The 23,733-nt window shown below is 36.6% G+C and overlaps 1 protein-coding gene across 1 annotated transcript; it reads left to right on the forward strand.

The window, feature by feature from the left end:
• Window positions 1-9,501: 9,501 nt before the first annotated feature.
• Window positions 9,502-22,878, forward strand: LOC145671713 (uncharacterized). The gene is made up of 3 exons (XM_081740916.1): window positions 9,502-9,688; window positions 12,360-12,908; window positions 22,874-22,878. Exons 1-3 carry the CDS (start codon window positions 9,502-9,504, stop codon window positions 22,876-22,878), a joined length of 741 nt encoding a protein of 246 aa, XP_081597042.1.
• Window positions 22,879-23,733: the final 855 nt, after the last annotated feature.

Here is a 23,733-nt window from a genome sequence, read left to right on the forward strand (position 1 = left end):
AATTATCGTATCTAAACTGATTTTCACGAAGCTTTGCACTCCTTGTAAACAATGCAGACTGCAGTGCACAAATGTTGCCAACTAATTAAACAAAAAATGTTATATGCAATTTTGTGCTAAGAAACGAATAAACAAACTGAAGGGGGGAAAACAATGAGATTAAAAATAAAATGGCATGGGCTTGTGATAAGAGAATCAGGAACCATTTTCTCTCGTTTGCAGTGGCGTACGCGCTGTTCTCCTGAATCTTTGAACTACTATATAAACGCATACACGCATCAGGAGGAAGAATTGCAGAACGTTGAATTTCTTCTACCAGTGTAAATTACAACTAAAACGTACTATCCCCATCCCTAACGTTTCCTCTAGCTGAGAATCTACCTAAAATGTTAGGATTCAGAGCCATTATTGCATGATGACTTACTGTTCCTACTAGCAGATCTATGGTTGGATGGATGGATTAAAGTTTATAGTCCCCTTCAACAACAAGGTTCTATAAGATTTGGACAAACAGCCGAACGAGTGATTCGAACTACATGAACTTCCTCCGGAAATCGAACGCGGGTCTCCCGCCCGACGACGAGTACGCGGATCATATAGCCACAAAGGAGTTAATCATCAGATATAGAAACATGTGCAGTTGTACTCACGACTTCTATTCAAAATTGAGCTTTTGGGGGGCCGCAGTGGCTCAGTGGTAGAGCGTTCACCTCTGGCACATGGGGCTCCTGGTTCGATTCCAGTTCGCGCCAAGTGAACCTTGTGGTAGACAAACACCGTATGCGTGGGTTTCCTCTGGGTCCTTCAGTTTCCTCCCACTTTCTTCATTCCAACATTTCATTCATGTTTTCATCATCACCGTCTCCTTTATCCTAGCCTGCATAATCGTGGGACGTAAAACTCGAAAAATGTCATTTCACTTCATTTCAAAATTGAGCTCCTTGTACGTTTCCATTATAGGCGAGCGAGTGTTTCGAACAAGCAATTGTTCATTCTGCAAGAACTTGAAAACTACTGAGTTTACTTATTTATTGAATAGAGAATTTATTATTTTATCTCCTTTGTTATATGTAATAAAATACCTATAAAATATATTTTGAATCCTCGTGACTAATCCTTTCATTTGATATATAACAGAAAAGTTAGCCATAAACTAATATCAGTCATGAGAGTATGAAGACTCTATCGACATCTTATTCAACAAATTCCAAGAAACTTTTTAGATTCTACGTAGGAATAAAGACACATTATTTAACATGCACATAGTACCTCCTCTTAATTTCACTGCAGCCAGAAAAAAAAAAATAAGACTCAAAAGTTATGAACATTCTTATCCAATATTATAAAAATTCTTAAATGTTGAAGATTCCTTTGTACATTATTTCATTTCTGGCACCAAATATTCGATTTTTGCATCTTTTAAATGGTTATTTATTCTGATCGCATTTTAAAAAGGCGATATACAAATTATAACTGAAAAAATTAGCCTCATATTACTTCGTAGTGAATCACTAAAACAGGTTTTATCCTCTTTAACTTCTCTGTATCCCCCTCACGCTCTCTCTCTCTCTCTCTCTTTTAATTGACTCATCTGTAATGAAAGGTCGCAATAAGAACAGCGAGTTCACTTGATTTCTCTTTTTCATTTTCTTAGCCCATTTTCATGAAATGACACAACTGTTTGACAACCATTCTTTGTGAAAAACTGAAAAATAACTATGAGTTAGCAATATTGAAAATGAGACTAATAACAGCTTATTCTTCCATGAGCAAATAGTGCACAACAAATGCAATGTATTATGGTAATTCATGTATTGTTAAGGTACAGTAAGAACATTTAGGTTTCGACTCAAAGTATGTATCTATATGGGATCGAAATCTTGAACCAAAGTCGAATTTGTAAGGGAAAACTGTTACAACAAATGACTAAATACAAGTGCGCGCCACAATTTAAAGATGTCGCCCAAGGAAGCCAGCAGGTTACCTGCTGCTCCGAGTTATTCTGTTAAACATAAACAAGGCAAACCCGTAAGTGCAGAAGAAAAGCAAATACTTTATCAAACGATATCAACGTTGTTCAATTCACTTGAAGAAAATTAAGACCTATAATAGCTAATTTTCATGTTCTCATAGAATATTTATTTACTTGCTTTGTAGTACTAAAGTTAGTATTTGTACATTCGCATGCTAAGAAAGCACATCAATAAATTGAATTAAAGGGGGGAAAGTACCATTTGTTTTTCATGGATATGCTTAATGATTTAGGTAATAGATGAGAAAGAAATAATCTCCCATAATGATAAATATGCTTGCTGTTACATACCAGCGCCATCTCTTTATCGTTCAGTTGATAATTTGACATAACTCATTGTAATTTCATCTATAATTACAGTTTGGAAAAAAATAACAATGTTCAGTTGCTCTTAAAGGAGAGGGGATTATATAGTATTGGGTATTTTGCCCTATATCACGGCAATGGTGTGAGATTGATACGAGTAATGCACATCACAGTAGCAGAAATACATGCACGTGCTGCAGCAGAAATATTGCGGGAAGCAGAGGAAACAATTTCCTCTTCACCAATCAACAAATAGTAGTGTGCGCAGTGATACAACATTAAGTTACGCGGTTTGTTTTTGAAAGGTGCAAAGGACTGTGAAAAACGCTTTAGAATATTAAAACTTTTTAAAACATCTTATATTCGTTATGCAGGTGATAATTGAGGAATAATTTAGTTTCCGGGGGTGGGGTATAATCAGCAACGAACCATATACAATCTATAGGCCTACATCAATCGATTCAGCTTGATAAAAGAAATCGATCGATACCAAATTTAACTACTCCCGGTTAACCACTTCCGGTTTACAAAGGCTAATTTAGTTTCCGGGGGTGGGGTATAATCAGCAACGAAACATATACATATATATCAATCGATTCAGCTTGACAAAAAAATCGATCAATACCAAATTTAACTACTTTCGGTTTACTGAGCCTAGTGATGGGTAAATTTCCGGGAAGATATTTTTCGGGAATATTCTCGGGAAGATTCCCAAAATGGGAATTTATCCGGAAATGTATGTTCAATCAGAAAGAAAATTGCATTCGATTACTATATTATGATTTCAAAGTTGAATTAATTTTTATATCAGAGCATATTATTACTGTTGTCCACAGAGGATTATTTAAAATGTATATTCTGAACAGTACCATGTTATTTTATTAACACTTTATTATATTTAGAGAGTACGCATAAATGTATATTTATTTATAATATGTTCTATCAATTAAATATGTGTGAAAAAATTATATAGTAACAGTTTAAATTTACATGTAAGTGAATTTGCTCAACTTGAATTTGTTAGTGATATTATGAACGCATTAAATTTATAAACGTTATAAAGCAATTAGATTGGGTAAATGCTAGAAGATACATGCCCTAAAAAAATGTGTTTGATACTTTATTGACTACTTGAACATCACTATCAACTCATTCCTCCCGTAAATCATCATACTTTTTGCAGTTTCGGCTACCCAATACTAAACAATTACCTTACGTTTTTGTGCAAATGGAAATGGAACTTAAAAAATCATATTATTAGTTATATAAAATACCGTCAAATAATTTTAAATTTTTTAACCTCCAAACTCTTTAAAACCTGGAAGTAAATAATAATATGTTAAAATAAAGTAATTAGTCATATGGTTCTTATAATTTGGAAGATAAAGTAAAGAAATGGAAATAAATTCCTTCTCGGGAATTTATAGGCCAGGGAAAAAACCCGGGAATATTCCCATTTTTAAATTACTTCCCACCGGGAATATTTCCACTGCCCATCACTAACTGAGCCTAATTTAGTTTCCGGGGGTGGGGTATAATCAGCAACGAAACATATACAATCTATATATCAATCGATTCTGCTTGACAAAACAAATCGATCGATAGCAAATTTTACTACGTCCGGTTAACGACTTGCGATTTACAGAGCCAATTTTAGTTTCCGTAGGTAGGGTATAATCAGCAACGAATCATATACAAACTATATATCAACCGATTCAGCTGGATGAAAAAATCGGTTGAAACCGATTTCAGCCATTTCCGGTTACATACTTCCAGTTTCCTGCGCCTAATATACTTCCCGAGGATGAGTTATAATCACCAACGAATCATAAACTAAGAACATATTAATCGATTCAGCTGGACAAAGCAAATCGATTGAAACCGATTTCAACCACTTCTGTTTTCCTGAGCCTAATTTACTCCCCGAGGGTGGGTTATAATCGGCAACGAATCATATACAAAATATATATCAATCGATTCAGCTGGACGAAACAAATCAATTTAAACCAATTTCAACTACTTCCGGTTATCCACTTCCGGTTTCTCGAGCCTACTTTAATTCCCGGGTGAGAGTTATAACCAGCAACGAATCACATAAAAACTATATATCAATCGATTCAGCTGGACGAACCAAATCGATTGAAACCGAATTTAACCATTTCCGGTTAACCACTTTGGGTTTCCTGAGCCTAATTTACTTCTCGAGGATAGGTTAGAATCAGCAACGAATCATATGCAAACTCTATATCAATCGATTCAGCTGGACGAAACAAATCGATTGAAACCGATTTCAACCACTTACGGGTTCCTGAGCCTAATTTACTTCTCGGGGGTTGGTTATAATCAGCAACGAATCATATAAAAGCTACATATCACTGGATTCAGCTGGACGAAACAAATCGCTTGAAATCAATTTCATCCACTTCTGGTTAACCACTTCCGGTTTCTCGAGCCTAATTTAATTCCAGGGGAGAGTTATAACCAGCATCGAATCACATAAAAACTATATATCAATCGATTCAGCTGGACGAAAGTATAGAGGGGTCACCTGGCGCTGTTTTCTTTCCTACTGCGCATGCCCAAACAAGCCACGCGCCTTCACGCTGATTGGCTGGCGGCGGTCACGTGATCACCGCCCACGCCCACTTTGCCCCGCCCCCTGGCCACGCCCACGTGTTGCTACGTCCACCGCACTCATATACTTGTTCCCTTTTATGACCTACTGCGCACCTATGTCAAACTCGGGATATGTCAAACTTTCGAACATGCGATACTTATTTTTCTGGGTCTTATATATGACACTTAAAACCCAATCACTCGAAAACGGAGCCACGTATTAAAGTGTTGTTTTGGTCAACAACTACCACATGTCCCACAGGTGTTGACCATCGAGGCCAAAGGTCAAAATCCGTGCGCGAACAATTTTCGATTATTTAAAATATTGTCCACCCATGGTCGTAGAAAACCATGTACCCAAGCGTTCTCGGGAATGGTCCAGCCCTGTCGTGGCAATGTTAAATTTGGCAGGGGTGATGTCTTATGTTGGCCACTTGCACAAGAGTTCCGATGCTGTTAGCGCTGTTGGTAATTATAAATCAGCTCACCAGATGGCAGTAGAATACAGACAGAAAATAATGATTGATAGATGGCATCTCAATTTGTGGCAGGTAGAAAAGAATGATTAATAGCTCTACTTAAATATTTTTTTATTCAGAGATTTTTTGCCTTTCCAATTGTGGCGCAATTGGTAAAGGCAGCAATCTAAAGAACGGAGATTTGACCGATAATGTAGGTTCAAATCCTGTTCGGAGCCGTAATAATTTATACCTTTGGCCAGGTTATAAAGGATTACATCTCCATAGATTGTTGAATAAAAAACTCTATCTCTCAATTGGGAGATGAAGAGCTCCAATGCCGTGCCATAGCAGGGGGTTTCAGTGCCATAGAAGCAACCTGGCCCCCAGGCAATCATCTCCCAGTTATGAGACATAGCGTTTCTCCGAGAGAAGTTTTGCAAAAATTTTAAATAATAATAACAATAATAATAATTATTATTATTATTAGGAAAAACGACATTTTATTATAGTATAGTTACAAATTCCATTTACAAAAAAAATAAGGGACAGAGAGAGAGCGGCTTTGATCCAGTAGACATTCTATAAGCATTGCTTTCAATATAGCGTAAATGTTATTACAGAAAACACTATTTGGATTTCTTAGTGATCTACAGTGAATTATTGTTGATCGTTGTAAAATAGTGAGCGTTAAGAATAATAGGTTATTAGAAAGAAACACTAATTGGCATTCTATAGTTGGAAGATGCCAATTAAGATTAAACAGCAAACATTAACCCTAATACAACATTATTTGGTGATCTACAGCGAATGATTGTTGATCGTTGTAAAACAGCGAGCGTTATTACATGGTAATCTATAGTTGGAAGACCCCAATTAAGATAAAACAGCAAGCATTAACGATAATACAATATTACAAAAAACATTACTTGGTGAGCTACAGCGAATGATTGTTGACCTTTGTAAAAAAGCGAGCGTTATTACTTGGTAATCTATAGTTGGAAGACCCCAATTAAGATAAAACAGCAAGCATTAACGATAATACAATATTACAAAAAACATTACTTGGTGAGCTACAGCGAATGATTGTTGATCGTTGTAAAATAGTGAGCGTTAAGAATAATAGGTTATTAGAAAAAACACAAATTGGCGTTCTATAGTTGGAAGACCCCAATTAAGATAAAACAGCAAACATTAACGCTAATACAACATTACTTGGTGATCTACAGCGAATGATTGTTGACCTTTGTAAAAAAGCGAGCGTTATTACTTGGTAATCTATAGTTGGAAGACCCCAATTAAGATAAAACAGCAAGCATTAACGATAATACAATATTACAAAAAAACATTACTTGGTGAGCTACAGCGAATGATTGTTGATCGTTGTAAAATAGTGAGCGTTAAGAATAATAGGTTATTTGAAAAAAAAAACAAATTGGCGTTCTATAATTGGAAGACCCCAATTAAGATAAAACAGCAAACATTAACGCTAATACAACATTACTTGGTGATCTACAGCGAATGATTGTTGATCGTTGTAAAACAGCGAGCGTTATTACTTGGTAATCTATAGTTGGAAGACCCCAATTAAGATAAAACAGAAAGCATTAACGATAATACAATATTACAAAAAAACATTACTTGGTGATCTACAGCGAATGATCGTTGTTAAACAGCTTGCGTTATTATTTGGTAATCTATAGTTGGAAGAGTCCCATTATAGTAAAAAAACGCAAACATGAACGATTTTACAATTTTCTTAAAACATTACTTGGTATTATATAGTGAGAAAAACAGCAAATATTAACGATTTTACAAAAAAAGAAATGGAGAGATTTATTATAGTATCTGAATCAGGTCAATATTATAGACAATTTAAGGATAATGGAAATTTACTAACAATTGAATTTACTCCTCCTCCAGAGGGAGAAAACCCCAATTGAATGGGTAGAAAATGGTATTCGTGATTTGGTACAGTATGTAGTGAGAGGTGTGTTCCCTCATTATCGTGTAGGGTTGACTTTCATAAATCAAAATCATCCCGATAATCCATTTTATCTGTCTTTTCGGACTGCTAATAATATGACTGCTGAAAATGTGTGGTGGCATTAGAAAAAGTAATTCAATCAAATACATCATTCCTATATCAAGATCGTTTTATTCTTTATTTCCACCACGTCGAACTACCTATTGGTATGGGACGGGTGAAACAGAATTTCTCTGATATAAATGACTATATAAAACATAACAGAGGTATTGTGGTTATTAAACACCCTGATTATTATTGTCTAGGTCAAGCTCTGGTAGTTGCAATAGGTCTTATTGAGCATAAAGATAATAAAAAAGAAAGAGATAGATATTTCCATCAATACTCAACAAATACGTTTAAAAAGGTACCTGAATTAAGTGAAAAGGCTGGAGTTAGCTTAGAGAATGGCTAAGGGATACCGGAATTAAAAAAAGTTCAGGCGTATTTATCGGCATATAAAATCACGGTGTATGACGGGTTGTCGGGCGAAAAAATATTTTTTGAGGGTCACGGTCATGGTAAACGAATTAATTTACTATATATTAACAATCATTATAACGCCATCACTAATTTAACAGCTGCATTTTCATGCGTTTATTATTGCGAAGAATGTCATAAAAAATTCCAAACTAAAAAAAGGCATGCGGGGAAGTGTAAAGCTTTGTGTAATAAATGCCAGAATAGACCACCATGCACCATTACAGAAAGTGTAATATATTGCAGGGAATGTAATAGATGCTTTTATGGGCTCAGTGCTACAAAAAACCATAAGGGTTCATTATGTGATATTTTGAAAGTGTGTCCTCAATGCCGTAAAGGATACGCGGTGAAAAATGGCGGAATCCACATTTCTGTGGGGAAGTATTCTGCACAGGATGTAATAATATGATGCCGTCAGGGCATTTATGTTACATTCAACCGTGCCGAACGCGTACTCCACAGAAATGGTTATTAGTGTTTACGGCATTGAGTGCCGCCAGGATAAAGAAGTTGCCGGTGGTATTTTCGAGCATGAGCCCAACCTGTTAGTTAGCCAACAGGTATGTTATTATTGTAGAAACAGTGCGAGTGGACGGTGCGGTGTATGCGGTATTAGAGAACGTGTATTTTATGGGGACAAATGCATTGTAGAGTTTCTAGATTATTTAGCACAAAGGCGATCTGGAATAAACAAAATAGTCGCTGTAGCTCATAACGCAAAGGGGTATGACGCCCATTTTGTTTTACGCGCGATGATGATTGATAAAGAGTGGACGCCGCGAATAATTATGCTTGGGTGGAAAATTTTAGCGATGGAATATTTATATTTAAAATTTATTGATAGTCTAAATTTCTTACCAATGCCTTTGTCCAAATTAAACGACGCGTTCGATTTGCCCGTTTCGAAGAGTCATTTCCCTCATTTATTCAACACAAAGGCTAATCAGGAGTATAGGGGTGCTTTACCCAGAATTGAGTATTACGATGTGGGAGGCTTAAAAAATAAACAGAAAGAGAAGTTTTTGTGTTGGTATAATGAGGAAAAAGAAATACTTGGAGAGACGGGCTTCATTTTAAAAGAACAACTCATTAAATACTGTGTAAACGATGTGAACGTGCTGCGCAATGCGTACATAAAATTTATGAACGAACTTGAAGTTATATCGAGTGTCAACCCGTTCCTAAAAAGTATAAGCATTGCCAGCGCGTGCAATTTAATGTATAGAAAAAATTTCTTGCGAACAGACACCATTGGTATTATCCCACATAGTGGGTACAGGTGGCGTGATAAGCAATATGTCGGTGCCGTTCAGTGGCTCGTGTACGAGGCCAACCGAATAAAAACACAAATCTAGCATTTTGGTAACGGACGAGAGGTTGTGGTGCATGGTGAGTATAAAGTGGATGGTTACGCGCACTATAATGGCGCAGAACATGTGTGGGAGTATCAGGGTTGTCTATTTCACGGGTGCCACGAGTGTTACCCCACATGTCGTGATAACACCATATATAACGATGCATACACTACTTTTAATATGCGTTATGAGAATACTGTAAACAAAATTAACACATTAAAAGAGATGGGGTATATAGTGCATGAAATGTGGGAATGCCAGTGGCGCGAGTTTCTGAAAGAACACCCGACAGTGAATATATTTGTAAAAAACCACCGCATGGCTAAGAAATGTCCAATTCATCCGCGGGATGCCCTGTATGGTGGCAGCGTCGACGCCATGAAACTTTACAAAAAGGTGAAAGAGGGAGAACGTATCATCTATACCGATATAATCTCCCCTTATCCTTATTGTTATAAGGTGAAAAAATATCACTGTTCAACAAATTTTGATCGAAAGTATGTAAATTCTTTGAAATTGCGATTTTTACATTCATTTAAGCATAATATGAAAGGAAATGATAATAGAAGAATTTTCTTAGCTCAGGTTGTGAAAAAAACGCCCTTGTGCAACAGTAGCTGTATATATACAAATGTATTAATATTTATAGAACATTTAAGCAAAATCCTTGTAAAAACCTACTTTTCACTTTTTTTTATCTATTGTACTGTGGTGTGATAAGCTGGGGATTTAAGAAGTACCCTAACTATAGCTTTCTATACCCTTGTACTTCCTTTTCAAAATTGCGCAAATACTAGTTTCACAGCGATACAAAAAATAAAGTAACCGTGGTCAAGTTAAACATTAACAATTCCGTAATAAAATCAGTATTAACATCAAGACATGAAAAATATGTACAAATACCTTTTTGTGCAAGAACTACACTGCAATGTAGACAAAAGTTTCAAGTGATCCCTTGTACAGGATTATGTTTATTTTATTTTCAGCGTCTTCGCTTGGCTTGCTTTTTGTAGGTTACATCTGGAGCATCCCTTGCAATAGTCCAACAGTAGTCGGCCAATATGTTAGAACTCCACTTTCCCTCATATCTCTTCTCCATGGCTGCAATATCTTGATGGAAACGCTCACCATGTTCGTCACTTACTGCTCCACAATCTTCGGGAAAGAAGTCTAGATGTGAATGAAGAAAGTGGAGTTTCAGAGACATATTGCAACCAAGATTTTCGTAGCACAATAACAACTTTCCTACCAGTTGTTTGTAATTTGTTGCTCGGTGTCTTACCAAGAACTGTGAACAAACACTCTTCAAGCTTTCCCACGCAGCTTTCTCCTCATCTTGGAGAATTTCGTCGAACTTGTGATCTTTGAATAGTTGCCTAATCTGTGGCCCTATGAAAACACCCTCTTTAACTTTGGCATCACTTAATCGAGGGAATTGTCCTCTTAGGTACTTATAGGCCTCATCCTCTTGGTTCATGCTATTTAACAAAACTTTTCATAAGACCTAATGTAATATGAAGAGGGGGAAGCAAAATTCGGTTACGATCTACCAGTGGTTCATGCTGCACATTTATCACACCCGGCTGAAGAGTTTCTCTGGTACTCCAATCACTTTTGCGGTAATGAGATCCACGATCTCTACTGTCCCATTCACATATAAAGCAACAATACTTTGTATACCCTAACTGCATACCTAGCAACAGTGCTATTACTTTAAGGTCACCACAAATGAGCCACTGAATATCGTAATATTTAATGGCTTGAAGTAAACGTTTCAAGTTTTCATAAGATTCCTTCATATGAACTGCGTAACCTACAGGAATTGAAGGAAGTTTATTTCCAATATGTAAAAGCACTGACTTTAAACTCACCTTGGACGAATCTATAAAGAGCCTCCACTCCGTAGGTTCGTAATTAATTTTAAGTGTCCTCATGAGACAATTTACATCTGTACATGCCACAAGTGTGTCTTCCATAGTAAAAAGTGAAGTGAACATCTTCTCCCTATTCCGATACACTGAAATATTTATTTTTTCCTGCAATAAATTCCCTTGCTTTAAGCGTAACGCTAAAATTTCGGCTTTGCTTTCCGAGAAGTCCAAGTCTCTGATTAGATTATTTAGTTCCTCTTGAGTAAGTCTATGTGGTTCACATGGAGGTTCTTCTACAATAAACGTAAGTCCTTCGAAGTACTTGATTCAGGAGATTCAACTTCTTGATCATCATCAGAAAAAAGATCGTATTCTTTAGGTGGGTCAGGAACAGGTAGTCCTTCTCCATGTGGAACAGGGCGCATTGCAGAAGGAATGTTAGGATAGATCAAGGCCCGTTTCTTCTTCGTGGAAATACCCTTCTTGACGGAAGGAACCATACAAAAATAACAGTCCCTGATGTGGTCGCTTGGCTCCCTTCAAATCATGAGCACTGCAAAAGGCATTGAGCGCCTCTTCCCATTAATCCAATTTCTTAGATTGCTGGCACAAGTGTTACACACAATGTGGGGTGCCCAAGATTTATCTTGGTCTCCAATTTTACAACCAAAGTAATATTGATAGGCTTTTCTTATTAGTGGTGTTATAGTCTGCTTTTGTGAGGAAAATGTCACTTCCCCACACACGTAGCAGAAGCTATCCGCACTGTTTACACAATTTCGCTTCATTTTTGTTTATTGAAATCCTCAAAATTTCACTTGAAATAGTTCCGACAACTATTTAAAAATATACCTTCGAAATACCAGTATTTTTGCGTACTTGTAGTTATATTTTTATGTCCTGCACTACACAAACGTCACACATAAAACCCTGCACTAAACCTGTCTTTTCTAACAATCGCAGAACACTACTGAGATAAGGAACACAATGAAACCAAGCGTTCATATAGTTTCTCCAGTGTTGCCGGATCAGTGTAACATTTTACCCCAAACGAAGCGAATATATTTATTTTTAAAGCGTTATTATTAGACATGCCTGTAAAACGAAAAGTAGAGCTAATATTCGAAAATAACTTTCAAATTCGTGATCAGCACCACAAAATCAATAAGAATTAGCTGATTTTGTTCAATTTACATTTTCGTTGTTGAACAGTGTATCCTGTGGGTTATCCGAAAATTTATGTGGGGGATGGCGAGTGTCCTGATATTTCGGAATTTGAGGGAATAATAAAGTGCAAGGTATTAGCCCCGGACAATCTCTACCACCCAGTGCTGCCCTATCGGAGTGGTGAAAAGTTATTATTCCCCTTATGCCGAGCATGGGCGGACACTCTTAATGAAGAAGAATGCACGCATTCGGATGAGGAGGGAGCTTTGTCTGGAGTATGGGTTGTAGACGAAGTGCGGTTAGCTGTTGAGGAAGGATACAGAGTGCTCGAAAAACATGAGGTATGGAGCTATGAGGTTGTAATGTATGACGCAGAAAAGAAAGAGGGTGGTCTTTTCACGGACTACATTAACCTGTTTATGAAGATCAAGACTGAATGTAACGGTTGGCCTGCAGGATGCGTCACTGAACAACAAAAAGACCATTTCATACACGAGTATTATGAGAAAGAGGGTATCCAATTAGACCGAGAAAGGATTATTCGCAACAAACCTAAGAAACGAATTTCAAAGCTAGGGGTAAACAGCCTGTGGGGTAAGTTCGCACAAAGAGAAAACGTGGAGCAAATCGCAATCATTAAAACTCCGAGGAGTATTTCGATAAATTAAAAAATCCGAATATTGAAGTTAAATCATGTATTCCAATCGGCGACAAAATCCGTGTGCTCAACTAGAGTGTTAGTGAGAGCGTTATTGCTCCTGCTAAAAATATTAACGTGATAATCGCCGCATACACCACGACACACGCACGCCTCGAGTTATTTCATTATTTGGGTTTACTTGGCGAGCGTGTGTTATCTTATGATACCGACAGTATTATTTACACTCAATCACCTGATGAGCCGCAGTTAAAACTAGGAGTGTATTTAGGGGAATTGAGGAACGAGTTAGCAGAATATGGTCCGAATGCATATATCGAAGAATTTTGTGCTGGTGGTCCCAAATGTTACGGCTATACCGTTGTTAACACTCTTAATGGTAAAACAAACACAATATGTAAAATAAAGAGAATCACCATGAATAATAAAACATTAAAATATGTTAACTTCGAACAGATGAAAGATATGATTTTAAATAATTCACCTCCTATTAGAGTTCCTCTCGGTCGACAAATTGTACGTACTAGAGATTATAAATTGATTACTAAGCCAGAGTCGCATAAAATCTATCAGGTTACTGCTAGTAAAAGAAAACGAATGGAAAATTTTGACACATTTCATACGAGTATAAAAGAAAACGAATAGGGTAAATACAGTATTAGTAGAAACGAAAGTTTTTAATTAAGTAGAGAGAGAGAGTGGTGAGTAAAAAATGGATAATCAAATTTTAAATCATTATTATTATTTTAATGAAATCGAGGTATGTGTTGGTCTAGCATACGATGATGGGGGAGAATTTTCTATTATCACTTTACATAATTACTATGATCGTATTCGTGTTTCACCTGATGAGTGGTATACTTTTCTATCATATTATTTATATATTGAAAACTACTTTAATGCTGTTACAAATTCTTCATTGCCTAGACAGTTAGTGAAAATTATGAAATATCATTGTCAGATACTCTTAAAGATATTCGTCAGTGTTTTATTCTCTCGTCAGATGACGATAATAATGGTCATGTAATGTTTTGTTTATATATGGAGAAAACTCCAGCTTTATTTGCCATGCATTCAGCAGGCCATAATTACTTGTTCTCAATTATGTAAAGATGTAACAAAGTATGCTCAAACATGTACGAAAGAGAGTACTAATACTACTACTACTACCATTCCAAAATTTACTACTACTACTACTACTACTACTACCAATCTACCGTCTGAACGCATTGCACTAGAAGTATTCACATTTTTGAATCATAATAATAAAATGTTATTATATTCATAATTATTTTGTGGTGTATTAGAATATGGAGTTTTAACATCCATTTACTTGTATTATAGCTGGTCCCACTGGGTGTGGTAAATCATATTTTGTAAAAGAGTTTTTAAAATATTATGCCGAAAAATGGAAAAATATAGTATGGTGTTATGGTGAGCGGCAACCTCTGTATGAAACTCTATCATCAGGTTGTACATTTAAAGAAGGGGTCCCCAAAATAGATGATTTTTCAGCACAAGCTGGCCCACATCTTGTAATCATTGATGATTTAATGCGAAAGTGTGATACACGAATTGTTGACTTTTTTACTAAAGTTAGCCACCACCGAAATTTAAGTGTTATTTTTATAACGCAAAATATTTTTCACCAAGCTAAAGGTATGAGAGACATATCATTAAATTGCCATTATATAATATGTTTAAAAATCCCAGAGACCAGGCTCAAATTAATTATCTAGCACGCCAATTATATCATGGTAACACAAAATTTGTGCAGGAGGCCTATCAGGACGCAACTCGAGAACCTCATAGTTATTTGGTTTTTGATTTAAAACAGGGCACTCCCGACGAACATAGTGTTCGAACAAAAATTTTTCCCTCAGATTCTTACAATTATGTTTATGTACCAGTAAAAAATAATCTCAATAACTTTTATATTTTAATATTCAAATTTAGTATAATAGGTACAAATATATAAAAAATGATTAGCAAAGAGAGTGCACATTTACTAAAACTTTTAGCAAAGGCAAAACCTAAAGTACGCAAAGCAATTTTACAAAATGCTGATCCCGAATTAATTCGCATTATTTGTGAATATTCCTATAACGTATTACAAATAAATGTTCTGTTAAATAAAAAAGAGAAAAATAATTTAAAAAGATATAAAAAGGAATTGAGGTATTTAGTGAAAAAAGGTCCATCATTAAAACAAAAGAAAAAACGAATAATTGTACAAAAAGGTGGGTTTCTTACTGCATTGCTTGCAACAATTATTGGAGGTATACTATCTAGTTTAATTAAATAATTATGCAGCATGCACAAAAACTTGTTTTAATTTCGGCGGAAAAATTGCACCAATATCAAACAATATCTAATTTAGATTATGAGATGAATAATATTTTAAATAATAAAGATATGAGCGTTGATGAAAAATGGATACGATATAAAGAGATGTTACAAAAATATTTACACATTGTGCAAAAACCTACTGCAACAACATCAACTAGTGTTAGTACTAAGGAGGAGGAGGACGAGGAGGAGGATGAAATACTATCTACTCTCACCGAAAATTGTCTGCGTAAAGCAAGACCTTTATTACGTATATTAAAACAAAATTCCAACATTCATTGGGATGACAATGGTAATGTTAATATTTATAATAAATTAATTCCTGGTGCTAATATAGTAGATCTAATATAAGATTTTGTTAGGTGTCGCAAGAAAAATATTCCCCCTACAGGTTGGGAACCCTTTGCTGTACTGTTAGCAAAATCCTATATACCTTTAAAGTATATAAATAACCCTAGCGTATAGAATATATACGTAAGCTGACATCATCTGTGGCTGATCCAAAACAGGAAGAAGAAGAAGAAGAAGAGGAGGAGGAGGAGCCACCACGTCAACGTAAAGTTGTCAAGAGGTGGCGTGATTATAAAATATGAAGAAGCTGGCCGATATTTATTATAGCCCTTCACACCCTGCCTCGTTTTCAACTGCTACGACATTATGGAGAGCTGTGAAAAAATTAATTCCTTTACACAAGGTGCAACAGTGGGTAAAAGAACAGCCGACTTATACGCTGCATAAGCCAGTGCGTAAAAAGATTCCACGTAATCCCTGTTTAGTGTTCAATATTGACGATCAGTGGCAAGCTGATTTAAACGATATGCAAAGTCTGCAGAAATATAATGATGGTTACAGGTACATTTTTACACTGATTGATTTGTTTAGTCGTTATGCATAGGCTGTGCCTGTACGTACAAAAACTGGTGAAAACATTATAAAAGCATTTAAGCGAATATTTGCATCTACCCGTCGTAGACCCTTACGTCTATAAACAGATAAAGGTACAGAGTTTGTTAATAAACCACTTCAGTTATACTTAAAAAAGTAACGTATTAAATTCTTCACAACACAAAACCGCGATATTAAGGCAAGTGTAGTGGAACGTTTTAATCGAACTCTTAAAGAACGAATGTGGAAATATTTTACAGCAAAGAAGACTTGCCGATACATAGATGTGCTATCGAAACTTGCTCAGGCGTATAATTCTAGACCACATAGAGCTCATTAATTACCACCCGCCAGTGTAAAACAAGACACTTTTCAACAAGTTTGGAATAAATTAATAAAACCGATGCCTCATACTAACAACGCAAAATATAAAAAAGGTGATACTGTACGCATTACAAAAGCAAAACGGCATTTTGAAAAGGTATACAAAGAAAAGTGGACTGTAGAAATATTTAAAATAAAACAGGTGATACATAAGGAAAAGAAAGTGGTTTATGTGCTGGAGGATTTAAATGGTGAAGTAATTGATGGTACATTTTACGAAGAGGAATTACAAGGAGTGCCTCTGCCTAAAGTTTATGAAATAGACGAAATTTTAGAAGTTAAAGGTAAACGTATACTTGTTAGTTGGCGGGGATAGCCCCTTCCTTTAATTCATGGATTCCTGTGTCACATTTAAAAATATTTAACCACAATACAATATTTTAAATAAATGTTATATTTCTGTATATAGGAAAGAAATATGAATGATCCATACTTTAAATACTATACACATCAAGCAAGAGTTGGTTATAACGTGTATAGGGGTGCGCCATATCAAGATGGCTATGGTATTGGAAGTTTTTTATGTGGTTTATTTCAAAGTGTATTTCCATTAATTAAAAAAGGTACAAAAACTGTCGGAAAAAAATTGTTACGTACAGGAATTAATGTAGCTGGAGATGTATTAGGTTATAATAGACCTATTAACGAAGCTTTAACATCACGTTGGCAGGAAGCTAAAAATAATTTAAAAGTAAAGCTCAAAATAAAACAAATCAAGTATTGGAAGGATCAGGCAGGAGAAGAAAAGTTCATTTTGCACAGACTGGTGGTAAAAATAATAAGAGGAAGAAAAGGAATAGGGAGTGTGATATTTTAGATTAATATGGAACAGAGTACTAGTTTTCATCTTACATTACCGAGTAACAGTTCTATGGAGTATTTTCCACAAAATACTGTGTCATGTTATACTACCAAACTATATCATCCACTTGTGCTACAGAAAGGTGAGTGGGAGACAGCAGTTGTTGAAGTACATTATATAAATTCATTTCAGAATGTTTCCAAATATATTAATAACATTTATTACCGTATTATGAATACAAAAAGCTGGAACATAACTAAAATCTTACCAGGACACTATTATAATGTTGATGATATTCTATCTCAAATTAATCATAAAAGTGATATATTAAATTTACAATTAAAAGTTAAAGCATCAGTAAAACGAATTGAAGTCAGTAGAGTAAGAAACGATCAGGACAAGGTTATAGAAGTACGCCTATCTCCTGAACTAGCCAGAATACTAGGTTTTGATCATATACAACAAAAACATATTGCAGTTGTGCATCATGCTCGTTATCCACGTGAATTACAAAAATCGCTACCTACGCTTATGTATATTGTAAAGATTTCTCGGGTAGAGCAATGAATGTACTCGGGATTTGGACTTTTCCCTTCACCTTTTATTATAAAATGTTTATGTACACAAATAATAAGAAATTCCACTAATATTCGGTAAGATTAGGTGGGAGCCCGGTGACCAAGCGTCGTGGGCTTTGCGGTGAGGTACTCTGGGTGACCAAGCGTCGTGAGAGGGGTGTAGATTAGGTATCTCTCTCTCGGTGACCGTGAGACGTGAGAAAGAGGAAAGGAACCCGGTGACCAGGCGTCGTGGGTATAAGGATGGTACCTCTCGGTGACCAAGCGTCGTGAGAGGGGTTTTAGGTGTTGTGATCAATCCGGGAAGATTGATGTTTGTCGAGGTGTGCAGGTCCTTTTTATTCTGCCTTGTCGGTTTCCATCGTGGATACTCGTCCTTCCGACTGTTGGCGATGGTGATCGACTCCTCTTCGGGAACGTCGTCTGTTTGTTTGTGTTTATTATCAACACATGTAGTTCACACGTGGTTATTGCCTGGTACGGCAACGTGGGGATCCTTACATCCCCGGGGCGTAGAAAAAAAATAAACCACTGGATTATTTTTTCGTGTTTTTGCCAGCATGGAATCTGCATTGGGCACATTATACACTGGAAAACACTATAACACTGAAACACAAATGAAAGTTAAAAAGCACTGGTCACTGATATCACTGTTTGAGGTATTATCACATAAGTTTAAAATGAAAGTTGAAGTTGAGCACTGACAGTTTGTCCTCTTAATCCAAGCAGGATCCGTATGGCACGTCATTTCTCTCAAAGGATAGGCTGTCGAAGCTCTGGAGATTACAGTTAATAGTTATAACTACGTCACTGATAGTAATGTCCACAGTATATGTTATGAAGTTCGCACGTCATATGCTGCTATTATACAAAAGTTGCTAATATTGGTCTAGTTCTGGCTAGTACTAGTTGATAGATGACAGAACATACTTAGAGAACGGCTAAAGTCAGTACTTTGAGAATTGTAGTCACGGCGGAAAAAAAGGTTGCCAATCAAAAGTCCTGATTTTCTGAACGCTCTGTATATGTAGGTTAATGTGTTAGGGACAGTTATATGATACGCAGCAGAGAAGCGAAGATAAAAATGTTATAGCTGGCCTTGTGAAGTTCGTTCGCTCGAAGTCGAAAGAAAATGCAGGCTTGCATTTTGTTCTGAAGGAAATTGTGTGTATGGATGCTTGTTTATATGACAGAATGCAGATTGGTTAGGAATTATAAGTGAGAAAAAAGACAAGGGATCGCTTGCGAATTGAATACTAAGGTACGTGCTAGATATGGTCACTTCAATAGTTAGCTGTATCATAAGGTGTATCTTGCTTTCTTCTATTCCATGTTTTATTTCTTTGTTTTTTTTTCTTCTTTGCCCCTGAAACATGAATAGTGCGCTTCGCATGTTGCTTGTTTGTATCTGCTGAGAGGATGATAATCTTGGTTTTCTCTCTTCTTATCTTCTCTTTTCTTCTTCCTAGCTGGTGCGTATGTCATCATTATCATTGTATATGTATTCTTCGGCGGCATGAAATGGCTTAATCCTGTCGATGGAAATATTCTGTTCTCTCTCCCTGAAATTATAGGGCATGCGAACTCGATAGAGATTATTGTTTAGTTTTGAGATTATTGTAGCCGGTCCGCAGTATCTATCGGTCCATTGTGATGACTCTCCAATTCTTCGTAAGGGAAAGTAAATGAGTACTTTATCTCCAGTATGAAAAGTTTGTTGTTTATGTCTTTTATCAAAGTACTCCTTTTGTTGTTCGTGAGCCTTCAGTAAGTTATGTCGTGTCTTTTCTCAAAGTTTTAAGAGTTGCTCCCGTTCTAGCTGTAGCTGAGGGGTAAAACGTAGTTTGCAATCGCTGATGGTCCTGGGTTCGTTTCCAAACATGAGAAAGAAGCTGGATTTCTTCGTTCCTAATTGAGCGAAACTATTTAAACCAAAAGTAATATGAGGTAATAATTTTGGCCATGTTTCGTGATTTTGTTGGACGAAAAATTTTAAGGAATTCTGGAGTGTTTTGTTCATAACTTCGACTAATCCTATGTCTTGATGTTTGAAAGCAGGGCAGAACTTAAATTCAAAGTTATATATCTCTGCTAGTTTTTGAAGTTTCTTCGCTCTGTGCACAGGATGTCTGTCCAGATGAAGGAAACGAAAGGCGCCGAATTTCAGAATGATTTCTTCCAATAAGAATTTTTCAATTGTATCTGCTGTAATCCCAGTAACAGCCTTTGTCACTATATAACGTGTACTTGTTTCGATGGCAACTAAAACATATTTTGGTTTCCCTTCTTCGTGCGGATAGGGACCTAAGCCGTCAAACATCCATCGTTCTCCTATATGGCCTATCGGGTGGTATAGAAGTTCACCTTGTTGTTTTCTGGGTAGTTTTTTCAGGAGTTGGCACTCCTTACAGTTCTTGATTCTGAATGCCAAGTATGATTTCATGTTTGGCATGTAGTATTTGTTAAGGACAGTCTTATATGTCTTAGAAAACCCAAAATGGGGAGCTGACGGGTCTTTATGGATAGACTCGAACCAATGTCCTGCCAAGCTTTTCGGGATGCACAAAAGATGTAGCCCAAGATCGGGATATTTTTGTGTACGATACAATATGTTTTCTTTTAATCGAAAATATTTGGCTGCCCTCGTGGTGGAACTTTTTGCCGGTTCTCCCCCGTCTAAAAGTGTTATAATATCAGTGTATGCGTCATCCTTACGCTGCCCTTATCGTAAGTTCTTCAAAGATCCTGAGTATTCTATTTGGAGAATGGGTTCCTCTAGAGAATTGGATCTGTATGCATGTAGATCTTCTATTGCCTGATGTGGTTCCATGGGTTCTGAAATATCACTGCTATTCTGCTCTAAGCGGCTGATGATATCAGCCGGATGTTTCTTCCCTTCGATTTGACAGATATCGAAGTTATAGTCAGCTAAGAAAAGTCTATAGCGAGTGTATTTCCCTACTCTGTCCGGGTGACTACGTAAAGAGGTTAGACATTTTGCGTCTGTAAACAATTTAAATTTACGATTGAGTAAGAAATATCTAAATTTGCATAAAGCATATATAATACCGTACAGTTCTTTTCGCCATACTAAGCTCTTGATCTCAGTTTTTGTTAGACGTCTGCTACAATAGGAAACGATTCTTTCTTCGTTAGTTTTGGGATCAAAACAAGCTAATAGCTATCCAATCTGGTGAGAGGATGCATCTGTGTATAGCCTTATCTCTAGCTTTTCGTCGAAATGATAGAGAGAAGGGGCATTCAAAATGTCTTCTTTCAACTTCTCAAATAATTCGTCATGTTTTTCTGTCCATTAAAATTTGGCATTTTTAGAAAGAAGTTGCTGGAAAGGTTCTATTTTGGTCGTGAAGTCCTTGATATGACTCATAAATAAGAGCATAGGCCAATAAAGCTCTTAAGTATGCGTTTGGTCGTTGGTCGTTTGGTCGTTAAAATTCTTGATCTTCTTTGCGATTTTTGGTGAGATGCTTATCTTCTCTCCGGATACAAGGAATCCTAGTACTGGGAGTTCTCTATATAACAGGTGCGTCTCCTTGGGGTTGGCTCGGAAGTCATGTTTCCTTAAGTTTTGAAATAAAAGCTCCAAATCTGAAAATTGTTGTTCCCACGTATAGGAACCGATGACGATGTCATCTGCGAAATTGGTTATGCGTTTAGGTAAGCCGTCTAGTAGCATTGTAATTACTATAGTCAAAGATTGGGAAGAGGAACAATGACCCATTACGCATCTAAGGAATTTATAACTTTTGTATGTCTGGAGGTTCAATACAAGCCTGAAATCTGAACTGTTTGGCTTTTTGATTGCAATTAAAGGTGAGGAGAAATTACTAGTCTGCGTCTCCGTTATGATTTTTGCATCTAACAGCTGTTGTATCTGCTTATCAATTTGATCTCTTATCCCTAATGGAGTTGGTGGGGATCGGTGATGGAATGACGCACTTTTATCTATACGAATTTTGTGTTCATATCCTCTAAGATAGCCTATATCCTCTGGGCTGTATGAAAACACATCCCTGTATTTATACAATAAATTGGTTACAGCTATTCGCTGGTATTCTGGTAAATCCGGATTTATATAAAAAAGGTTAATGTTAAAAGATTTAGCAGTTTGCCTTAGTCTTTCCTTTATCTCTTCTTGAGTACGAAATTAATGCGCTTTCTTATCGTCTTCTTCTATTGCAAATGAAAATTCTTCCACGCCCTCCTCTGTATACGCCACTGGTGTACCTTTATTTAATGTTATTATTCGTGACGTGGGATTGGAAATGAGTAATGTGAGGTCGTTACTCGGTATTCTCATGGTTATTGCCTGTAAGCCGTATCGGTCTAACAATAATTGCAATGGAGTAATGTAAAATGCAGCGTCATGAATTGTTTCTCTTTGAATCGATACAGGAAAGTAGAAATGTGATTTCGCTGGAATTGTAACTTTACTTGCTGTGATGACGTTTGCATTCCTTTGCAAGTGCAAAGAGTGCGTTGTGTCTCGTGACATTTCTTCCGATTCTTGCTTTTCCATTGGAAACGTAGCTTTCCTAGGTTTTCTGTATAATGATATGGATTTATTCTCCAAGTCTATTTGAGAGAAAAGTCTTGTGAGAATGTCATTCCCAAAAATCGGATTAAAGTCAGCATCTATGATGCGGAAGTAATGTGAGAAGGTAGTGGTGCCAATTTTAAATTTAATTAAAGCTATTTCTTTTAAAGTTAGAACTTTATTGGCAATGCCCTTGATACGAGTTTGAAATGGTATTAGCGTACATTTTGGGGGTACATCCCTTCTTGACCATAGACTAAGACTAGAACCCGTATCTATTATAGCTGGTAGACTGTTTATATTTATATTAATATTGAGTAACACTTTATTATATTCTATTTCCAGCTTAACATGTTCACGATAATCATTATTGGTTGTCTAGGTGAAAAAATTCGCGTCCGTGTCCTTAAGAGTTTCCGCTGTTGCCTGCTCTTCTTGAATGCCAACACATTTTAATTGTGGTGATGTCTGTGTGGCCCGCGCCGACTTTTCGGAAATGGCCCGCGAGGCTTGACTTTGGCCTGCGAGCCCATCTATGCGTTTAGCTGGTTGGATGTTTTTGGATTATTCCAACAGGTGGATGCTCCGTGGTTCTTCTTGTAACAAATTGAGCAGACTGATAATTTGTCGCCCTTTACAAAATTGTTCTTTTTTCTATCACCGTTATTTCCTTTATTGCTATTCTTCGCATCCGCTTTTTGTCCGTTTCCTTTACGAATTTTTCCTTCGTTGTTACGCCTATAATTGGTTTTCATGGCGTTCTGTGCCACCATTACCGATAACTCGGCCATTTGATTTGCTAATTTGGTAAGGTCCGTGTGAGGAGGTTGTGAGGGCGGGTTTTGACTTTGGTGGGGGTGAGTATTCGAAACTTCAGGTACAGAGGAAGTTGACTGAGGAGGGAAGATATTCTGCGATGGAGGTGCAGAAGGTATCGATTGCGTATAACTAGGAGCAGGTTGGGTGTGATGCACAGTAGAGGTTGGCTGTTGTGCATAGGTTGGCATGTATGAATTAGAATTCGTTTGGCTTTAATGGTCGTACGAAGGGAGTGGTGAGGGGCAGTTAGGTTGGCCGATTAAAGAATGAATTGCCTGTGACAATTCTACATAATTCCTCTTTTGCATGAGATCTTGAGCTTTTTCCAGTTCATGGAGTCGTTCCTGCAGCCGCTGGATTGTTGGAAAGGATTATAACGCTATCTT

This window comes from Thermobia domestica, chromosome 15, assembly GCF_964235325.1.
Source record: "Thermobia domestica chromosome 15, izTheDome1.hap1.1, whole genome shotgun sequence".
NCBI lineage: Eukaryota > Metazoa > Arthropoda > Insecta > Zygentoma > Lepismatidae > Thermobia > Thermobia domestica.

Coding starts and splice junctions, on each gene's coding strand:
- LOC145671713 (XM_081740916.1), top strand. CDS start 9,502: ATGGGGTATATAGTGCATGAAATGTGGGAATGCCAGTGGCGCGAGTTT. Junction 9,689..12,359: donor AAAGGTGAAAGAGGGAGAAC/GTATCATCTATA, acceptor GTTGTTGAACAG/TGTATCCTGTGGGTTATCCG.